The sequence below is a fragment of the Maniola jurtina genome, chromosome Z, assembly GCF_905333055.1.
Source record: "Maniola jurtina chromosome Z, ilManJurt1.1, whole genome shotgun sequence".
Lineage (NCBI taxonomy): Eukaryota > Metazoa > Arthropoda > Insecta > Lepidoptera > Nymphalidae > Maniola > Maniola jurtina.
This window is the reverse complement of record NC_060058.1, coordinates 8,019,902-8,043,315: the sequence shown is the minus strand read 5'-3', so window position 1 is coordinate 8,043,315 and position 23,414 is coordinate 8,019,902. Positions and strand designations below refer to the sequence as shown.

Below are 23,414 nucleotides of genomic sequence, written 5' to 3'. Positions count from 1 at the left end.
TTTCCTTGTTTACGTAATTTCTTCTGTATCCTTAGCATGAGTTTGTTCATCTCGACAACGTTAATAGCCTTCGAGTATCCAAACACCAAAATGTCAGAGAAAAAATGTCCTAAGTCGTAAAATCATAATAGTAACTAATTTCCACTACGCTGACTGTAGATATCACAAGGATATAACTAATACGAACCATAAAAATAAAGCATTTAAGGTCATTTTTAGGGTACCGTATCTTCAGAGAAGTAAGGAACCCTTAAAGGATCACTTTGTTGTCTGTCTCTCTTCTGTTATGACAGAATCATGAAATTTGGCAGGTAGCAATGTTTTATTGAACAAGTAAAGGGGAAAATTTGAAAACCGTGAATTCGTAGTTACATCACAATAAATTAATAATTATTTCACAAAGACTCGCACTTGATTGGCTTTTTACTTTATCGTTTTAATATCCCAATATTTAAAACCTATCAACATTGTCTTTTATAATATGTGCTAACTAGTCTGTACATAATATTATACATAGACAACGTTGATCAAGTTAATATCGAGGTATCAAAACGGGAAGGTGGAAATAATTTTGATAATATAATATCACTCAAAAAAGCATATATATTATTTAAATATTTTTATTGGACTATTGGAATGCTCTTCCAAAACCTACGTGAAAATTACAGGTTCAGCGCGTAGAGCTATCCAAACTAATGGCAAAATAAATAATTTAGTTAGAGCGTGATTGCGACCACAATATATGATTATCGATCGAACTGACGAGTTCACGATCTAAACACCGAAAATATGCAATATCGCTACGAATCTCAGATGGAGACTGAACTCAAAACCTTCAAAACACCCGTATTTATGCAAGTTTACTCTTGTTGGCCTCCAAGCAACAGACCGTATGACATCGAATGAGCCAAATATCGATTTTATTAAACTACCTTCACTAGATAAATTAATTCAAATCAATTTTTAAACCAATCTTACAAATAATTTATTGACTATTGAGTTGTATGAATGGTTTAAACAAGTCTGGCCCTACAATGGGGTAACTGGAGCAGCCGCTCTTGATACAAAGTTACAAACCTATTTGAAAAGGCTTTGAATTTCATGAACATGAATTTACGATGATTATAGTAATCTATCTGTATATATAAAAGAAAAAGCTAACTGACTGGCTGCCTGACTGACTGACTGACTAAACCAATACAGTGACGCATTAGACTCTTTTTTAGCGTAGTAGCACACGCCGCGTATCCACTAGTACCTATACTTATAAAATACTTTTTTTCTAGCAGGTCCCGACCCTAGTTACGTCAACATACTCGTACATCGCATGCAATTTAAAAAATACCTACTTAGTAGTTATATGTAATAACTCATGTCATGATAGCTATTATAAAGGCAAAAGTGTGTCAAACACTGAATGGTATACAGATATTTCCTGGAGACAGACCATATAAGCATTAAGACACTTGACGGGACTTTCACATTCATAGACAGGTCAGAGTGAACTTCGTCAGGTAGTGAAATATACAAGGAGTAAATATGTAGGCTACTTTTTGTCCTGGAATTACACGTTTAGGTTACATATCAACAATATTTTTTTGGGCGCATAGTTTTTTTCGTTGACAAAATAAATGTTAGAGGAAATATTATAAAAACGTCATGATAAAAAATTTCGCGGGTACACGATAATTCATCTATGTATACATATAATAAAATTGTAGAAAAGTGGTGTCTGTACAATGGAAATATATAAAAAAAAAGTAGCAGGGGTTGTTATTATATCGATGCCGAACCCGAAATTGTAATTAATTTTTTTTGTCTGTTTGTCTGTTTGTCTGTGTGTTTGTGCACGCTAATATCAAAAATGGCTTATTAGATTTAGATACGGTTTTCACTAATATATTGTAATAAGTTTAGTGTTTATTTAGTTTAGTGTCATTTAGTGTTTATTTCATGTCAATCGGTTCATAAATAAAAAAGTTATGTCAATTTAAACGGTATATGTAATTCAAAATATGCTGCCCGAAAAGTCACTATTCCACGCGAACGAAGTCGCGGGCACAGCTAGTTATAAAATATATACGAGTGTCGAGTATACCTATAGTTAGCCACGTTATTTTGTAAAGTTTAATAAACGAGTGCACTTGCATAACTTTTTACAACGAAAAAGAAAGTCGTAGAACAGGAGTGGTTGAGTTAAATACCTAGTTTAAAACTGACAAGTAATAAGTAAGAGCAACATAGGTTGATACTATTATGTAGGCGGTTTTAACATACACCTTGTGCATAACGCCATTTAAGTTAAAGATATTCCTATAAGAAGTTTTCTATCTGTACCAACCTAAGTACTAGCTGGCAAGATTCTTCCGCATTCCAATTATTTTCATGGTAGAACTTATTTTTTCGTTTTACACGGAATTGCTTAGCTTAACAAGTGTAAATTAAAAATTTATAACACCCCTGACAAGTGAAGGTTACAGTAACTAGAAAAGAGCTGAAAACTTTCAAACGGCTGAACCGATTTTCTTGAATTATAGCTAAGAACACTCTCGATCAAGCCACCTTTCAAACAAAAAAAACTAAATTAAAATCGGTTCATTTGTTTAGGAGCTACGATGCCACAGACAGATGCACAGATACACAGATACACATGTTAAACTTATAACACCCCTCTTTTTGGGTCGGGGGTTAAAAACTAATGTTAGTACCTATCTACTACTATGTTCGTGGCAAAAAGACAGAACACAAGTGTGGCCTCATCAACACTTGAACAATGTGTTTAAGCATTGGTGAGTCCATCTTGCTGGCAAACATGTTCAGGATGCGGTTGCTACCTGCGCTTAGTCTTTGACTTATTCTGGATTATTGCAAAGAAGTCATCAGTCCGCTCCTCTGCAAAGATACACGCTGAACAGAACCGCGGCAAGCCCAACAACATCCTAAAACCATTATTATATTGCAACCTTTGGGTGTCTATGGCCTTTTTCGAATAGTTGACCCACCGGTTTCCCGAGTAGAAGTTTTAGCGGTATGCCTTGAAGAGCGTAATTAAAGTAAGTAACAAGAAAAGTTTCTTACAGACGAGGCTGCCGTCGCGCGTCGGTGAATGTTGTTGACACCCTAACGGCTATTGTCGCATGCTGTTGACCCATTGGCTGATGCCGTTGATGTACTGGCTTACGATGACGACGACAGCAGCAGTCGACGAAAGACAGCTCGTCTGTAAGAACATTTTATCTGTACACCTGTCAAGTTGACCAATGTACAGTACACCAACAGCAAGTTCTCAAAGCACTTAACAGGGCTCTCTCCGTCACTCGTTTCCACTCGTCTCATACAATCGTAGTTCCAATTTCATTTGAATATTAAGCAACCAAAGTCCATGAAATTTTGCAGACATATTCAAGAAACTAATATCTATGTCTGTGGTTTTCCAGATTTCTGTTAAAATATTCGGATTCAAAGTTACGCGGTCTTAAAATTTTCATACAAATCTTGGAGCTCCTGTAATTTTAAAATTACATATTTTTAGAAAAATCTAAAACACCACAGACACAGATATTAGTTTCTAGAATATGTCTGCAAAATTTCATGGACTTTGGTTGCTTAATATTCTAATGAAATTGGAACTACGATTGTATGAAACGAGTGGAAACGAGTGACGGAGAGAGCCCTCTTAAATTAAAAATAATACATAGTCTTTTTCTGTGTGACACGCCACTTATAGGTATACACAACTTTTGTAGGGCAAACTATATAATGAGAATGGTCGATCACATATTAATTCATAATAATTTTTAAGAAATATAGCGAAGAATTACTGCTCTAATAAAAATTACTCTCTGGCTAGCGCTCTTATGTAGTGACTGTGAGTACTCGGTCTATGGACCATCATGATAAGGCTTCTATTGTCTATGTTAGTTGCTTGGGAGTGGAATATTGTAGTCATCATGTAACTTAAGCACAATTTGTTTCCCGTATAGTTAAGCCCAGTTTTTGGTCATTACATATCCCTAAAAACTAACTGATGACACTAGAACAAAGAAGAGATTTGCTAGATTTAATGTTTTTCTATAAATTACTTAGAAATAACTTAGACTGCCCTAGCTTACTAAATAAAATCAATTTCAGAGCACCTAAAAGATATCCCCGCCACGCTATTACTCCTTTTGTACCTCCACGCACCCGAACTGTCTTCGGTGCCAACTCCATCATCCCTCGGTTATGTTAATTTTGTAACAAATTCAGTCAGTCACTCGATATCAACATAAATCCACCTGGTACGTTTCGAAAAATAGTTATTAGTAACTTAATCAACCAATCAAACGAATAGTGTTAAGAAACGTTCTCTGTGTACCTACTAATTAATGGCAGAAATTTCAATTTTTTCAAAAAAATTTTTTTTTTTACTATTCTTACTCCTAGGTTAACTTTACTTTATTATAGTTTTAGATTTAAGTATTCAATTACCATTGCACCTTGAATATTTTTTTTTATGTTTTCACTAATTCGGAAAGTTTTTAGCTACTTTTTGTATCATTTTACTAATATAACTGTTCCATGTTAATTGTGTGAATGTGCATGTAGTGTTTGCTTTAAAATGATTTTACATACAACGTCATGTAATTTAACTTTATTTAATTTAAGATTATTTTTGTAAAAATCGCTAGCGAACCTTATTAATAAAAATAAAAAAAATAAAAAAATAAAACTGATCGAAGAAGTGCTTTTTGCTGATTGGGTTCGCTGTTCTTTAAAAGTCGAGTGAGAAAGAGTGAAAGCCAAAAGGAAGGGTTATGATTTTAGCAGTCGGTGTATGTATGTAGGTATGTATGTTTGTGTCAGATTCTCTGTGTTCCACTATAGCGCCTAAACTACCGGTCCGATTTTGATGATTGTTGTGTCACTCAACTCGTTATATAGTCCGGGTGACATAAGCTACACTTTATACGAAAAAATCAACCTGACGGATGTTACAACCAAAAAAGTGAGGGTATTCAAAAATTTTTTTTGCTATTGTATCGAGTGGCAATTGCAATCATCAATTTTTAATTAACAACGTCGCTAAATAACTTCTGGACAAATTACGGATAGATGGATTATTTCCACATTATTTTGTCAGTTACCTACTAGTTCAGCTATTACAGGTCAGGTCGTAGGATTAAATAAAAAAAACTATTTAATAATACCTAGGTAAAAACGTTTTAATAAGTTAGGCGTATGTAGCAAAAATAATGTGGGCTCAGCTTCTTAATCTTACCAAGCCATCAGGAACACAATCGCCGGTCATTGTATTTATTTATGACGTGGGATACAATGCTTTTGAATTGCGGAGTTCGTGCTTTCCTTTCTCATGTTTACAAAGTTACGTAGTTGTTTTACGTGATACGTGATAACACGAGATAACAATTGCCTAAGTAACTGTAGTCGCCAATGTAGTCACTTAATTGGTTATAGCCGATGCCTGTGACTTCGTCCGCGCGGGTTTTAAAAGAAGAATGTCTGGAAACTGCCAGATATCACTAGAATATACGTAACAATAAGCGCTAGTAAAGTGAGTGCGATTTTTTTTATTATTGATAAGAAAAATTATCAGAAAATAAATTAGATTCTACTAGAACTAGAGGATGCCCGCGACTTCGTCCGCGTGGATTTAGATTTTTAAAGATCCGTGGGAACTGTTTGATTTTCCGGGATAAAAAGTTGCCTGTTTCAATTACAGGGGACGCAAGCTATTTCACTATCAAATTTCATACAAATCGGTAAAGTGGATGGGTCTTTGGGAATCCCGCGGGAACTCTTTGGTTATCCGAGATAAAAAGTAGCCTATGTCAGTCCCCGGGATATGAGCTAACCCTGTACCTTTCGTCAGAATCCGTTACACTGTTGGGCCGTGAAAAGGTAGCAGACAGACAGACAGACAGATAGACAGACAGACAGACACACTTTTGCATTTATAATATTAGTATGGATTATTATAGTCTACAGTAGTCTGTGTCAACTACAGTACACTAAATACTAGAACTCAACAATTAGTAAAGTGCGAGTGAAGCGAGCGCGTAGTTTTTTCGAATATCGCCCAACGGAGGTGCATATTTGTGCTCTTTTCGGCATCCTCTGAAATCAAATCTAGGTATTCGCAACTTGATAAAATCATCAGAATTTTTGCTTTCAACTCCCCACCCTCGAGGGCTGTGGGGTCCTTATGGTCGTAGCATTTTATCTGGCTTGCCACCCCATTGTTACGTCACTCCGTCTAACAAGCTTGAATTTTCCGCCCTCTGAATTTTCCGCCCGGGGCACGGGCTCCGGCTTGGCCAATGCCTTGGCTTGTAACAAATAGAGTCCGACATCTGATCGCGTCATGTAAAAAAGCTCTCAAAATATTGATTGTCGGATGTTAGCGCCATCTTGAGCCTTTATGTTGTATCTCACATTAAATGCAATGGTCAGGTTGAATGTGAATGTGTACTAAACTAGTATATATGTAGAGTGGGCTTTGAATTTGAAAGCGATACTCGCCTCTCAACTAGATGGCGTTACAATGGGACAATACAATGTAATGTAACAGTAAATAATATATGTAAACAGTACGGAAATAGTTTTCGGAGATCGGATAGTCAAGCGATGTTATTTACATAAAAATATAGGAATGACGAGGCTCACACTCCTGTGCGGTCAATGCATACCTTGCTTAGAACTTCTCAAACATTCGAGCACTTTTAAGTTGAATATTATGTTCGTGCATTTTCTCAATATTTATGTTATAAATCAAAGCCGAAATGTCGGCACATCGCGTTAGGCAATCCTCAGCAATGCTCAGTGCGCTAATTCTAAAGGTAAACTGGGTTTCTAAATATCGAGTTTTCAGGCCAATCTGGAAGAACCTGAATTTCTAGTTCAAAGCTGATTTGGTAAATAGAGATAATAGGAAATAGAGCTTCGGCTTCCTGAGTTATTTATTTAAATGATCGTGTGACAGATTTTGATAAGACATAAATATAATATTCGAGATTTTTAAAATAATATTACAACCAAGCAGTATTTGTTTGTTTGTTTTCAGAAGTATGCTCTTCTAGTTAACCTCTTGGTGAGGAAGTGTGAAGAGGCATTAGACTGTGCTTATACATGAATGAACCGGCTGTAGACTGCTATAGATAATGACCGATTTTAATTCTTCTTATTTCATAAGGTCGTAACGTAATCATACGGACAGACAAACACTCTTTTGATAAATATAGAAATCATAAGCCGTGAAATGCAGTCTGATTACGTCAACATATCTTTCGCCTGTAGGCGCCGCGTTGCCGGTATTATTTATATCGAAGGTCGGTGTGAGTTTGATTGAAAAAAAGCTTTGAGATTCCTAAGTAGGTATACCAGAGCTTATTAGTTATATTCTCAGGCCGTAAATACCACATCTATTACACATTAGGGGGTAACAAAATATATATAGACTTTCATTGTAAAATTATTCAACAGACGTTAATATAGTTTTAAAATTTTTGACTTTGGAATTGGAATTGTGAAGTGTCTACATCCCCTGAGGATGCTATGGTGGTAGAGTGAAATATACGAGTTTTAAAAGATTTGTGTGGCAGTGGTACGTACGGTCTATTGGTTGCGTAGATTATTGCTTGCTTTTCCTGCATGTTTAATAACAGGAAGATGGGTGGTGCACATTGTATGTCGCATGTTGTACTATACAGATTATTTTGGAGACTTAGTAGGTATAGTGAAAATAAATAAGCTTTCTCCTATTTTTCGAGGTCTAAACTCTACACCGTCTGGAATTCTTGGCGGAATTTGAATTTTGCAATAAAGACTATTTGAAACCCTACATGTGATCTTAACTATTCTTTTACTCATTCCCATCAATAGGAAATTATAAAATCTAAGAATGAGACGTTTGAGCTTTATTATTCTGCTTTTAGTAAATGAATCAATTCCCTAATAGTGGATACCATCTGTAAGACTTACACTTTTTACGGCGTGTAATGAACAAACGTTGTTCTTTGGGAAGGTTGGTTTTTAGAACCCAAGGATTGATTTAAGAGGTAGAGTCATCAAGATTATTGATGTAAGTTTTGGGTGAGAGAGAACCCTCAGTCTGTTCTTGATAGGCCAAGTTTGTCATTTTTAGAATCAATCAAGGATGCTTAATTCATTTATGAAATCATATTATTGTACCATTCAGAAGAAAAACCAGTAGAATGATAATGTTTTTACAAGCCAATTTTCTGAATATTCAAATTCCAAAAAGTTTGAATTCTACAAGTATTTGGTACAAGTGGGTACAATAATTGCGTCTAGTCTATCTGTAAGTGAATTTTATAGATTTCGTCGTTGTGAGCAACAGACAAGTAGAGATTCAACGGGTCCAAGATTCTTGAACGCCCGGCACTCGATTTAAATTGGTTACGATAACGATATGGTCACGACACGACATTCTATAACAGCTGCGAGCTAGAGGAAAAACAGTCACTCTGTTGTACATTTACGAGGATTTTCAGGCGAATTCAGTCGCCATATGTAAAAGCGGCTTTTCAGTTAGCTCGAAAGACTCCGTCAAACTCTATCGGTAGGTAAAGCAGTACCGCTTTACTTTCGTTAGGGGAACGTTGTTAGACTGAAGAGCTCACAAAAGTGTCAAAATTTTAACCTTTTATAAAAAAAAACAGTAGAAGATAAATATAGGGTATTCTTGCAACTTTATCGATATGTGTTTTCTATTTATGGATTCCTGTAGAACTTTATGTTGTTAATGTTATTAGGGATTTTGAAGAAAATGGAATGAAAATTATTTATTCGAAAGGTAAGTTTTTCTTACATCTTCTATTATATAAATACTAATTAACTAATTCATTAATTAACAAATTTATTTTTATTATTATGCTCGGAGAATATTTTATAAAGCCTAGAGTAATACACTTTTGCAATGATAAGTTCATTTGACCACTAATAAACTTTCTTTTGTTTACACACATTGCCCTTTAGGTAATCATTGTGATAAAATTATTATCGTCTGCTAAATAATCTGCGATTTTAATATTTTTAGCTAAGCAATAAATTACATGACGTGATTTAACAAAGTTGGAATTTGTACAAGATTAAACATACACACGGGCAATAATCCATATTAGTTAATACCTATTATAAATGCGAAAGTGTGTGGATAAATTTCTGAGTGTCGTGGATTATTTCCTAAAAAAACCACAGACTTAAAAGAGATGAGTAATGTACCTTAATACAAGAGCAATGCAGATATCGTGTCATCTGCACCCCATACCGCTGAAATTAGAAAGCCAGTGATCAGCAGAAATTATATGGTCGTTCTAATTCTTTTTAAATGACCAAGCTGACCCACTCCTGCTTCGCTCGTCCGAAATTCCTAAAAACATCATGTGCGTGAAATTTCCAAAAATCATGAAAAGCGTATTTCTTTACTTTCAATTGCAGGCCAAAGTACCAATCCTCATGGATTTCGCTTGAAAAATAACGATCTTTCATGAAAACTTTCCAAAATCCTGAAACACTAGGCACGTGTTTCAGGATTTTGGAAAGTTTCTTCATTTTTAATCGAAATCCCAAGTATCTATTGTCACGGATGCGACTTGAAAAATAACGGATTTTCTTGCAATTTTTTATCCTCTATTAACCTCTGCAAGACTTATGTTTGAAATAAACTAGAAGCTTACTTATCAAGTTTCATGGATATAACTAAAATGATGGACTTTCATGCAATTTTTCATCATTATTTAACCTTCTTGGGGGTGGATTAAAGAAAATCATAAACAAATAGGTATTTTTTTCATTTTTATGCAACAGTCCAAATATCAATTTTAATAGATATAAGCTAGGTACTTAAAAAATGCCGAAACACCATACAAGCCCATACCCCTTAGGGATAAAATTTCTAAAAATAGAGATTAATGAGTGCGTCAACATAAAAAGAACCTAACAATTTTCAATTTTCTAAGCCTAGCAGTTTTGATTGTGTGTCGGTAGATCAGTCATTCAGTCAGGACAAATCTTTTATATGTGTAAACGAGTCTTCTTAAGTAGATATAATATACATAGTACAAGTGTAAATTAAAAATTTTCAACACCTCCAGTGAAGGTTACAGTAACTAGAAAAGAGCTGATAACTTTCAAACGGCTGAACCGATTTTCTTGGACTATTCCGCGCCTGCGGTCCAAAGTATCTGAGTTTTCCAAAACATCATTTTCAAATAAATAATTATGTATATCTAGGCAACGTCCATCTTGACAGCTTGACATTTGTCAATTGACACTTGAATATTATGAACCTAAGGGTTATCTAACCTTCTTTTCTACAAGAAAACTAGAAAAGAGCTGATAACTTTTAAACGGCTGAACCAATTTTTTTGGATTATAGCTAAGAACACTCTCGATCGAGCCACCTTTCAAACAAAAAAAAACTAAATTAAAATCGGTTCATTCGTTTAGGCGCTACGATGCCACAGACAGATACACAGATACACGGATACACAGATACACAGACACACAGATACACACGTCAAACTTATAACACCCCTCTTTTTGGGTCGGGGGTTAAAAATGAATCTACATGCCAAATTTCAGCCCGATCCGTCCAGTAGTTTGAGCTGTGCGTTGATAGATCAGTTAGTCAGTCAGTTTTTTTTATATATTTAGAAATGCGAAGATGTATCTGTTTATTCGCTAGATTTTCGTAGCCCATCTGTCAAACCATTTTAGCGTTTGGTGCAGAAATAGTTTGCATGCCAGAGAAGGACAAAGGTTACTTTTGGTTCCAAAAGTCAAAAACATCCCGTGGGATTTTTGAAAACCTAAAACGTAAGTGAAGTCACGGGTGCCATCTAGTACCTACACAATAAATGCCTAGATCGATAATGCCATTTATATTGTTTTCATGGTTTAACGACATTAGCGCAAAGTGACCTTCTAAAATGTTTAAAATATGTTTATTACAAGTGTAAATTAAAAATTTATAACACCCCCGACAAGTGAAGGTTACAGTAAGAACTAGAAAAGAGCTGATAACTTTCAAACGGCTGAACCGATTTTCTTGGATTATAGCTAAGAACATTCTCGATCAAGCCACCTTTCAAACAAAAAAAATTAAATTAAAATCGGTTCATTAGTTTAGGAGCTACGATGCCACAGACAGATACACAGATACACAGATACGCACGTCAAACTTATAACACCCCTCTTTTTGGGTCGGGGGTTAAAAATATACAGCAACACGCATTTCGTAATGTGAATGCTAATTCTGTTACGCACTAAGTCGTAGATACACACTTATAGATGTATACTTGTCTCATCGCCACTTGCCAGAGGCTTCCTTGCGTCAAACAGTTCAATGCCTATACTATACGGTCATTATACGGTTCAATGGAATTATTATCGATGAAGAGTGAAATGACTCCTCTATTTTTAACCCCCGACCCAAAAAGAGGGGTGTTATAAGTTTGACGTGTGTATCTGTGTATCTGTCTGTGGCATCGTAGCGCCTAAACGAATGAACCAATTTTAATTTAGTTTTTTGTTTGAAAGGTCGCTTGATCGAGAGTGTTCTTAGCTATAATCCAAGAAAATCGGTTCAGCCGTTTGAAAGTTATCAGCTATTTTCTAGTTACTGTAACCTTCACTTGTCGGGGGTGTTATAAATTTTTGATTTTCACTTGTATATAACTAAAGTGAAATAAATCCTTAAATAAAAAACTATTTACAGTTCATATAACTAGGTCTAGAAACCTGAGAATTTGCATGTTTACATTTTTGTTAACATAGACTTCCTTATGAAAAGATTTCGAGAAATTCCGCCCAAGCAAACCCATGGCCTGATGGCAGATCAGATGGTACACAATATAAGGTTAGTAAGCAGATGAATTCCCATTTACCCCAAGGCACTTGTGTAACAAGACAGTAAAGTTCGTCTTTTTTACGAGTGTTAGTGTTAAGTACCTACTATTAACTGCTATTAACTGCTATTTATGCAAGCTTTTGTAAACTATGACAGCCTTGGACAATGTCTTCTGTTTAGCTAAACCAAAAATTGGCAGATATCCAGCATTTCATACTGATAGCTATTGTACTGGCATCTGGCTTAAATTACAGTAAATACTTAAGTAATGTTAATGGTAATAAAATTGTGTGTGATTCACGCTTCATAGTTAACCCGTCTAACTTTTACTAGGTAATTTACCAGTTGGCATCTGACTGGCAAATTACTAAAAGTGACGTACCTTTATTTCAGGGTATTTTCAGGGTATAAGATAAGATCTTCAGATCACTGAGTGAAAGCCATTAAGAGTATTTGGCATTTGTTTTTAATCCGTTGAAGGTTTTCTCTAAAGCATTATTTTTATGTCACCAGTGGAGCATTAATGTTGAACCAACCAATGTCAAATGAGTTTGATGGCTTTTGTTTACTGATGATCAGTGAATAACCGAAACGGGTCCTATAAGTAGTCTTTGCCGAATTGAGCACCGGTACGGAGTGTAGTAACATGACGCATGCGTGAACTTTTCCCAACGCGCTTTTCATTTACTTCAAATAAAGCTGAAGCTAGTAGCTCCCGCCCTCAGTCTGTTGCTGTCGGCTAGCATCGTTTCGCGATATAAGGCTAATCTCGAAATTGTAAGGGATTTCCGAATAAAACATGAAGTTTTCTAAGTGAACTTTTCGTTTAGAACTGCTGGCATTATGATTGAGGTACGTATGAAAATTTACCAATCGAGTTACCTTTAATATTGTTAGAAAAAACCGGTTAAGTGCGAGTTGAACACGCGTGGAGAGGGTTCCGTACGATGAATATGAAAGATTGTACGCACATTAGTGAGAGATTTACCATACTATAGACTTCGTATAAGTTTCCTGTAATCTATAAGTAAAGATTTATTGTATGTAATTTTTTCAAAATTTTAGGCTAAGTAGTTTCGGAGATAGCGTGAAAGGGGAAATTTGATTCCATTTTTAAATTATTTTGAGACTAAGAATATACTCTTTTATTTGATATGTCACTCGTTATAGGTAAAGTTCGAAAACTTTTTGTAATTTTCTAATTTGCTTCCAGTTTGCTAACTTTTGGAGGGAAAAATTCATCCTATTTACGTCACACGTCCGTGTTTGGATCACAGAAATTCATATGTATACCAATATTCAGCCTAACTGGTCCAGCAAACGAACAGATAGACATATAGACACACCATTAGTCCTATAAAGGTTCCGTTTTTTCATACGGACGTACGGAATCCAAAAAAGGTTTAAAAGTTTTTTAATATAAAGAAATTTGTGGTAAAATACTAATAATAATATGCTATCATCATATTTTATCACATCTAATTATTATTATTAAGTAGGTACATTTTAGTAGAGTTGGCTAATGTACCTACCTTTAAATAAAATATCAGGAACTATATATATAATACTTTAGAATAGCTTTGTAGTAGGTAGATATATATATATATATCATCGGTGAAGTGTATTCCAGATATTGAATACTTGGTATTTTATTAACCAACTAGCTGGCTGCTTTCTGGAATGTTAAGCATTGTACAAGCACAAGAATGGTATCTCAAGCAAAATTCTTTCGTCCAGCCTCTCTCGAGGTACGGTGCGAGGGAAGGGTTAAACGTACAGCCCAGCTAGCATGGGCAGTAGATAAAATTATATCCCCGATTATATTCACTGATTTCTATGACGTCAGTGGATGTAATCGGGGGATATAATTTTTATCTACTGCCCATGCTAGCCGGGCTGATTACGTTTTTCATGTTATGTATGGAAACAACATTATTTTAGGCTCCACCCACCAACAAGCTATTGCTTCGAATAAGCGAACTCTTAATTTAACCGAGCCTTCGTGGGCGAACTAACGATACTCACTCTCGCGCTAAAAAAAGCATGAACTAACTACCCTCAATAATTATTTATTATTACGTGAAAATCACCGTGACTAAATAGACTTAGTCTACCCTACCTAGATTGCCTACAACCACCCCTTATTGTGACTCCTGGACCAACCATCTAACCTAGCTATTACAACCTCAACTAGTCACCACGCCTCACTGGCCACTGGTTCACTGGGCACTTGTTCACCGGCTAAACAAGTCTGAACTTTTCGGTTTTTAGAGATCAGTGGTCACTTACTAAAATATTCAATTCGTGCGATAGCGGAGCGCTAGGTACAAGCTATCCAGTTTCATACAGAGGCTACGCTAAGAAGTTTTATAAAAAAAAATTATTGGTAGTTCTGTAGGTCTGATAAAACTGCGCCAGAATACTCCATGGAGTCAGAATCAGATTAGATTAAATTAGAAGTAGAAAATCTTTTTTAGTGAAACTCAGTACGGCCTGGTAGAGCACAATAAATTGAAATCTTGACCCCTAAACTAGGAAACCTGTATCTTAGGTGCCAGTTCCCCCAAAACATTGATAAAATTATTGTCTTTTTGTTTTTGTAGAGCTCATCCATACTAATATTAAAAATGCGAAAGTGTGTCTGTCTGTCTGTCTGCTACGTTTTCACGGCCCAACCGCTGAACCGATTTTAATGAAATTTTGTACAGACTTGGGGTGCATCCCGGGGAAGGACATAGGCTACTTTTTATCCCGGAAAATCAAAGAGTTCCTACAGGATTTAAATAAAACCGAAATCCACGCGGGCGAAGCCGCGGGCATCCTCTAGTAACAAATAAAAATAATTCAGTAATGTGTTGAGTTTTCTAATAATTACTTTGCAGTGTTTTTGTTTTTAACAAATTAAAATATTGCCTTCTCAAGTTTAGTAACTACATGTGTGTGTGTGTAGGTATGTGTGGTGATATGTGAGTGAGCACGCACTTAGAGTACATACTTTTTATTTTACTAATGTTTACTTTCTTAGCTCGTACCTATATAATATTAACTAAATAGGTCAACTACGAAACATAATTTATTTTATACAATGCCTGAATGTTTCTTGCTGGTAAGTTGGCAACTGGCCACGGCGCATGGCTCCCACCATAACAGACCTGAACCAATTTGAAAATTATTAAGTCAGAAGTGACCCAGTCGGGAATTTAACCTAGAACCTCCCACTTAAGGTCACAGTATACACCATTGTACCGCTTAAGATATTTGTGTTGAAACTTCGCGTTTTCATACAATTTTTCGCCAATCGCTGTGGTGTGATTGTGGTAGGTATGTTGCCTGAAAAGTTTCCGAGTCCTATCAGTAGCAAGATCCATTTTTTTGGAGATACTAGACTGACTAGACCTGTGTGTATAGAATATAAAATAATTGTAATATTAGTTAATACCCACATAAACTATGTTAATATTTACCTTGCAATGCCTCGGAGGGAGCGTCATATATCTTTGATAGAACTTTAACTGACGAAGTCAAAACAAATGGAATGAACGGGTTTCTTTTTGTACTTACAAATCAATGTGTATCATATTTACATTAATTAACTCCGTTGTAAAGAATTAATCTATCAAAAAAGGTATCATAGGAAACCCCTTTCAGTTCTTCCACTTTAACAGGGCTCTCTCCGTCACTCGTTTCATACAATCGTAGTTCCAATTTCATTTGAATATTAAGCAACCAAAGTCCATGAAATTTTGCAGACATATTCTAGAAACTAATATCTGTGTCTGTGGTGTTTTAGATTTTTCTAAAAATATGTAGTTTAAAAATTACAGGGGCTCAAAGATTTGTATGAAAATTTTTAAGACCGCGTAACTTTGAAACCGAATATTTTAACAGAAATCTGGAAAACCACAGACATAGATATTAGTTTCTAGAATATGTCTGCAAAATTTCATGGACATCGACTAATAAGTCGATACTAGAACTAGATCCGTCGCATCCAACTTAATGAAAAATATAGCTGATACTTCAGTGGCGGAAATACGGTCGAAGTGAGTTCGAGTATGTATAGGTATGGTATAGGTACTAAGAACTTCATTGTAGTGTTCCTTCACTCAGACAATGCACAAGTTTCAATTAAATTACGGAAGCATTCAATAGCCTTAGCCGTGGCCTTAGCACGGAGGTTTTAGGTTGCGACAGATAATGGAATAGGATTTATATTTGCGGAAGTGTTCTGCTTATGTAGTTTGATGTTCCAGGGAAAACGTAAGATAGAATAATAATTACAGAGCTACTGAGCGACATTACCAGACTTTGTAATCTCATGTTATCTGGCGAGGTAAATTCATCCTTTTTACCATTCCTTTATGGTGCGAGGCTTTGTGCTTTTAATAAGAAAGATGGCGGCATCCGTCCCATCGCTGTTGGTTGTACGTTTCGCCGTTTGGCGTCAAAATTAGCGTGTAAACACATAGTCTCTACCCTAAAGGATAAATTCCAACCTATTCAAGTTGGATTCGGCAGTAAAGGAGGTTGTGAAGCAGCAGTTCATTCGGCTCGTACATTCTTAGCGAATGGCGAGGTTGAAGTACTGCTGAAAGTAGATGTAAAGAATGCCTTTAATTCTTTGGACAGGGCAACTTTGCTGACCGAAGTCTCAACGCAACTTCCTGAAATTTATCCATATGTCTGGCAATGTTACAGCTCAGCTTCAAAATTATTTTTTGGAGATAGCGATATTAAGTCTTCTGTAGGCGTTCAGCAGGGGGATCCTTTAGGTCCGGCCCTGTTCAGCTTAGGGATCCATAACCATATTTCAAATTTAACATCTAAATTTAACATATGGTATCTTGATGATGGAACCATTGGGGGCAACGTGGATGACGTTCTAAAAGATCTTAACCATATTAAGCAACAGTTTGGCAAAATTGGTTTAGAACTAAATTTTTCGAAATGCGAATTGTTTTTCACAGAAAAACTGTCGCAAGATAGAATACGATTGGCCTCTGATTTATTTAATGAAATTACCCCTAGCATTAAGATACTCGATAAACATTCACTTTGCCTTCTTGGTGCTCCTCTTTATAATGAATCCATACAACCACTTTTGGATCAAAAAATTAGAACATTTTCGACTAATACCGACAAATTGGGCGCTCTAAATTCTCACATTGCATTTTCGATCCTAAAATATTGCCTTTTCGTACCTAAATTAATTTATATCCTTCGCGCGAGCCCAATTTGGAAATTTCCTGGACTACTCGATAATATGGATGCCACCCTTAAAAGTACACTAGAACAAATTCTAAATTTAACTTTTGATGAGCACTCCTGGAACCAAGCTACTTTACCGGTCAAGTACGGTGGCATCGGCGTGAGGAAAATTTCCAGTGTAGCTCTTCCAGCTTTTCTGTCCTCTGTGCATAGTATAAGAGAGCTTAGCTCTCAAATTCTCAAATCAAATTCAATATCATTGACCTATGCCACAGAGGCCCTAGAGAGTTGGAAGGTCAGATGTCCCAATGTCGATATTCCAAAGGAACGTTCTACACAAAAACTTTGGGATTTGCCATTGGTTCAGCTGACACATTCAAATTTGCTGCAAAATCTTACAAGTGACAGAGATCAAGCCAGGCTCCTAGCATTATCGGAAAAGGAATCTGGGTATTGGCTTCATGCCTTGCCATCCAAAAATCTCGGCACCCTTTTAGATAATGAAAGTTTTCGTGTGGCTCTAGGTCTCAGATTGGGAACACCGCTGTGCCATCAGCACAGATGTCCGTGTGGAAAAGAGGTTGATAAATTTGGAATCCACGGACTCTCTTGCCAAAGGAGCGCTGGTAGGCTATTTAGGCATGGCTCTCTTAACGACACGATCAAAAGGGCTCTTGCCACCATAGACGTTCCTGCGCTCATTGAGCCGTCAGGGATTAGTCGGGATGATGGCAAGAGACCTGATGGATTGACGCTGGTTCCCTGGGAACGGGGACGGGCGCTAATGTGGGACGCAACGTGCGTTGACACATTGGCCCCGTGTCATATCAGGGAGACAGTATCAAGACCGGGAGCCGCAGCAGAAATGGCTGAAAACGGCAAGCGGCGCAAGTATGCCTCTCTTATTGAGAGTTACATTTTTGTTCCGTTTGCCGTGGAGACCCTGGGGCCATGGAGTCTTAGTGCAAAGAAATTTTTACGAGACATTTCACCGCGTTTAATAGCCTCATCGGGTGACAGAAGGGCTGGCTCATTTTTTGCGCAACGGATCAGCCTGGCTGTCCAACGCGGAAATGCAGCCAGTATTCTTGGCACCATTCCACGCGGGCATGATTTGTATAGTAATTAGATAAGGCTAGCTTTAAGTTTTATTGTAATATTTTCAATTACAGAGCATTTTAGGACAACATTGAAAATCTCTGATTAAGTACCGAGAGCCTCAGCTGATATGTCTGAAACCGAAGATCGGCGCAAGTTAGCCTTTTATATCGAGAATAATTATATTTTTGTTCTAGCCTATGTCCATTGTCTATTCTCGGGACGTCAACTATCTCTGCACCTTTCGTTGAAATCGGTTACACAGATGCCGTGAAAAGCTTGCAGACAGACAGACACTGTTTCGCATTTAGAATATACTTAAAGATAGCTTACAATATGTACCTATGTGTATGCATATAATTTTAAATATCTAAATTCAATGGAAATATATAATAATATTCACAAGTAAGATAAGCTTGCTTCACAAATGATAATCAACTACCGGTACATTGCAACCATGGACCTACAAAACTACAACATTAATAATACCAAAAAAACGGCTAACTGCGAGTCGGATTCGCGCACTGAGGGTTCCGTACTCGGGTATTTTTTCCAACGTTTTGCATGATGAAAAACTATCATACATAAAAATAAATAAAAATCTGTTTTAGAATGTATACGTAAAGCCCTTTTATATGATACCCCACTATAAGAACTACCTACCTGCCGAATTTCATGATTCTAAGTCAACGGAAAGTACCCTATAGATTTTCTTGACAGACACGACGGACGGACGGACGGACGGACGAACAGACAGACAGACAGACAACAAAGTGATCCTATAAGGGTTCCGTTTTTCCTTTTGAGGTACGGAACCCTAAAAACGCAATTATCCGCTAATTTCGTTTCTAAATACCCGTGAGTATTCATGAAGATATATTTTTATACTGATATAAAATACACTGAAATATTATATTATTACATAAAAATCTCTTCTAGGACCTATAGAACGTACGAATATTATTTATAGCACTTCTAAAGCTTCTAAATCTAAATCTGCTTCAAATGGTGTGCCGGTGCGGTCGAGGGCCAGAGTCCTGAGCATGATAGCCAGCCGAATCAACTGGTGCTATGTAATGGTATGCTGGAAGGTTTCAGCCTAGCTCTTACAAACTACGAGTATTTTTAGTATAATATTCTAAATAACGAATTTTCTAAATAGCTTTTTGACGCGGTGGTCAGTGCTTATAAGTGACATGTTTGATTTCTGATAGGGGCAATTTGGGAGTTTTTATCATCTCTGGTCTGGTCTGGACTCTGGAGTTCAGCAGTTTCGTGTTTAGGTTTCGATGGATAGACGTCCATGGCTGGGCATAGATAGATCTTTTGCAGAGACTTCCTGCACATGCCAGAACCTTGAGACGCTTGAATCCAGCGGCTCCCTAGCCGAAGCTGCGCTTTCACCAAGTAGCTTTGGATAATTTCAAGTGTTTAACAATATATTGTTTTTGTTTCAGAAATAATATCATAACATGGCGCGAGTATTCAGAATGTGCGGCTATACCCCTCGACGTCGATTCACCGCGTGTCTTATATTCCTAGTCTCTAGCGTCTCGTTGACCATTTTCGTCTCCATTCTACGAATTTGTGAGTACCTATTTTTAATTTAAAATTAAATAACATTGAAATATGTACTGCGAAATTCATTAAAATGAAATAGCTGAAGCTACATCCCAAAACATGTTCAATACAATAAGAATTAATTGGAAATTATATTCCTCTATCGAACAACATTCAAATCAAAGGTTAGTCTAGCTTAATTGATATATGCTTTTGATATCCATAATGTTTTCAATCGGAATGCATTGCAAACATTTTTAGTGTTTGAGATTTTGTCATTTTTATTTTTTTTGTGAAAATATGTTCTAGTAATGTTATGTGAAAGGTTTGGAAGTTTTAAGCAAACACACAGACGAACGAGAGCTGCGGTTGTTTTATTCTATTTAGAGAAGAAAAGAAATGTTTATGTTTTTGACGTTCTAAATGAATACCTAACTGTTTAGACGGGAAAATAACTAGCGCTGCTATAAAATATGTATTGAGTTAGAGCTAAAATTTTACCGCAGAATACTGAAGCTTGCGAAACTTAGCGAAATTCATACGCCATCCTCTTTATCAAATAATAAAAGCGACTTGTTTGCTAAAGAGTATGTCATACGTAAAATCATATTAACATCAACATAATATTATTTTAAAATAAGTACAGTGGAGTTATCATATAGACTAAGAGCCCGCGAACGCCTGACCATCGTTATTTTATAAAAGCTGAATGTTTCTGTACGTATTGCACCTAATACAGGGAAGAACGATCAGCGACTAAAAAATAACGAAGGTCTGGTCCTGGCTGCCTCTCTCTATATTATCATAAGCATAAATAACCTAATTCTTTGTTTATTCTTTGTAAATTATTGCTTTTATCATGAATTTAAAGTTTTTAACTAACAATTCGTCCCTCTCAAATATTAATTATTATTGGTATACAAGATATATCAACGCTGATATATCTGGCTGGGCCTTGAAACTTGAACTTTAGTACGAATGTTCTTTCATAATGTAAACCCCCACTAAGAATTATTACAAAATGTAGGAATGTTTTAGATTAATTCTTTTTCCATTTATTTTATCATTGCGAGTTGCAGAAAATGCAATGAATTTAAGCTTCTTATAGATACTCAGGTATTCTTGCAAAAACAATATATTACTTATTGCTTGAAAGGTCTTGCCCGAGTAAAGTGAAGGTAATCTCTAAGTACTAGGTATATACATCTTCTTGCGTATAAAAACTAGCCTATATCCACGACTTTGTCCGCGTGGACTACGCAGATTTCATACTCCTGTTTTACCCCCTCAGGGGTTGAATTTTCAAAAATCCTTTCCTAGCGGATGTCTAAGTCAAATTTCATGCCAAATTTCAGCGCGCTCCGTCCAGTAGCTTAAGCCGTGTGTCAGTTATCACCTTCAGTTCAGTTATAATCAGTCAGTTAGTCACCTTTTCTTTAAGTTTGTATACAATATTAAATCTAGTGTTCGTCTTCTTTGCGTTCGTGCATTGTTCATTGGCACTTATAGAAGGTTTCTGACATACCTACCTATAACTACTATGGTGGTGCGTGAGTCGAAATTTTTTTGAATTTGCACTGCAGAGTCTGACTGGGCATTACGTAGTTGTTCTTTCTTTCTTTATAGTCCTATTCTGTGAATATTATCAGATGTTAGTAATGATAAACAAGACCGTGCTTAAAAACGTGCTCTGCGAGATACGGAGGAAACGAAAAGGTCAAATTTAGACCTCAAAAGTCGGTCACCTATCCAATTACCGATTGGATCAATGTTATTTAACAATCGCAATCGATTGATAAATATTCGTCATCAAAACTAGGCAACATGTCCCCCTAGCTGGTTAGCTAGTTCTCCTGATAAATAAAACACAAAAAATGGTCCTATCTATGGCCGTTATAGACTTTGCAACCATCCATCCAATGTGTCTCAAAACGGTCTCATTAGAAAGGCAATAATGCGAAGACTGGTTTAGACCACTAAAGCAATTTATTAGGTACGTTTTTAGTGTAGTTGCGCACGCCAGGTATCTGCTAGTTTATTATAAACGTTATTTCCCCGCACTTGTCCATCTATGCGCACTACGCGCTTATCTCAAAAAATACTGTAGGGGTTTTCTTTGGTTTTCACTAAATTGACTTGTCACTAGACTGGTTTTTCTTAAAGGTTTAGATACAGAATTTGTGAAGATTTTCTGTAAATTTACCGGACTATAAAAAAATTGAGCCGTTAAAGAGAGTGAGCCGTTAAGAGAGCGCCAAAATGGCGAAAATCAAGATTCTTCAAAAACATGTCGGTAATTGCAGGTCCAGTGTACCTATTTGAATTAATAGAGGTCAATGCTTCAGACCGATATATCTATGTAGAGTGTAGACCTACAGTATGATTATTGAAAATGGCTCATGTGCGTTGACCCGTTTCCGTTCACGTAGGGAGCTTGCGTAGCGGGTACTATAATATACAAGTATAATTATGTATATGATTGTATACGGAAATACATATTCTGTGCCAACTTTTGCAATATTTTCAACATCAAAATAAGTTCCTATTTAATATACTCAAGCCTTAATAGCTCAACGGGTATAGGAGGGGACTGAAATCCGATAGGTCGGCGGTTCAAACCCCACCCGTTGCACTATTGTCGTACCCACTCCTAGCACAAGCTTACTTAACGCTTAGTTGGAGGGGAAAAGGGGAATGTTAGTCATGATTAAAAATGACTAATACTCTTTTATAAAAAAAATCTTTATATTACCATTATTTTGATGAATGAAAAATCGGACCGAGAATTCAATTATTCTTTCCTTCAAGGTTTCTGTTAGGCCATGCTAGGCCCGAAACCACCCATGCCGCGACCACATGAGTGTGTATCGGGGCGGCGATCGAGTACATAATTATTATTATTAATAGTCTTGTGCCCATACAAAGCACAGACGTGGCGTGGTTAAAATGAGGAAGCACGGTCAACTTTGCAAGGATCAAAACAAACCCTAATTATTATTATAACGTATCGGTTGAAATATCAAACTATTTCTAATCGTTCGATCGGTCGATAAGTTTCTAGCAACATAATATAACATTGGTATTTTTAAAAAAGGCTATACAATTTTAGCAAATGATATAACGTTGCTAAGATTGCTAAGTGACTTATCTACGGATTAGGTACAGATAGATTATTCATTTCAGCTGTATACTAAAAATTAATAATCTAAGTAGGTAACTTGTCTACAAAATACAAATAGATTGATTAAGATAGAATATAGAACAATATACAGTAGATAACTTTCTGATTAATAGACAAAATTTTGAAAAATATGTTTGGCGAATTTCTTTCTCGCAAATCTAACTAGCAAAATGAAAAGGGTTCAAATGCGGATGCATGGGTATGTAGGTACATAACTTCGTCAGTGCATCGCTATTGAGTTTTCCCTTTGACATGCAGACGTAAAGGAAATGGGAATAGGTATTCCTATTTCAAACGTATACATTTGCTTCATAATATCCACCTTGTTTGCTACCTAATTTTATTTTTAGTGTTGCGGTTCCGTAGGCAGGTATTGAAAAAAAAAGGAAACGCTTTTGGAATCATCTGTTAAAACTACGTTTTCCAGTCACGGGCATATTTTGAAGCCAAAATGCTGTAAATATAATATAGCGCTTGCGTATGCGTAGCATATTC

The 23,414-nt window shown here is 36.3% G+C and overlaps 2 protein-coding genes across 2 annotated transcripts in view; both read left to right on the top strand.

The window, feature by feature from the left end:
• Positions 1–19,641, top strand: LOC123880480. Its single transcript, XM_045928620.1, has 6 exons — positions 1–13; positions 3,559–3,564; positions 9,929–9,936; positions 16,438–17,799; positions 19,118–19,257; positions 19,636–19,641. The coding sequence occupies exons 3-6, from the start codon at positions 9,933–9,935 to the stop codon at positions 19,639–19,641; spliced, it is 1,512 nt and encodes a 503-aa protein (XP_045784576.1). The 5' UTR covers positions 1–13; positions 3,559–3,564; positions 9,929–9,932.
• Positions 8,635–23,414, top strand: part of LOC123880743 (alpha-1,3-mannosyl-glycoprotein 4-beta-N-acetylglucosaminyltransferase A-like) — a 39,783-nt gene continuing 25,003 nt past the window's right edge. Inside the window, exons 1-2 of the mRNA XM_045929042.1 lie at positions 8,635–8,815; positions 19,636–19,765. Of these exons, the coding sequence (XP_045784998.1) occupies positions 19,651–19,765 (115 nt within the window). The 5' untranslated portion in view covers positions 8,635–8,815; positions 19,636–19,650. The remainder of the gene's footprint in view (positions 8,816–19,635; positions 19,766–23,414) is intronic.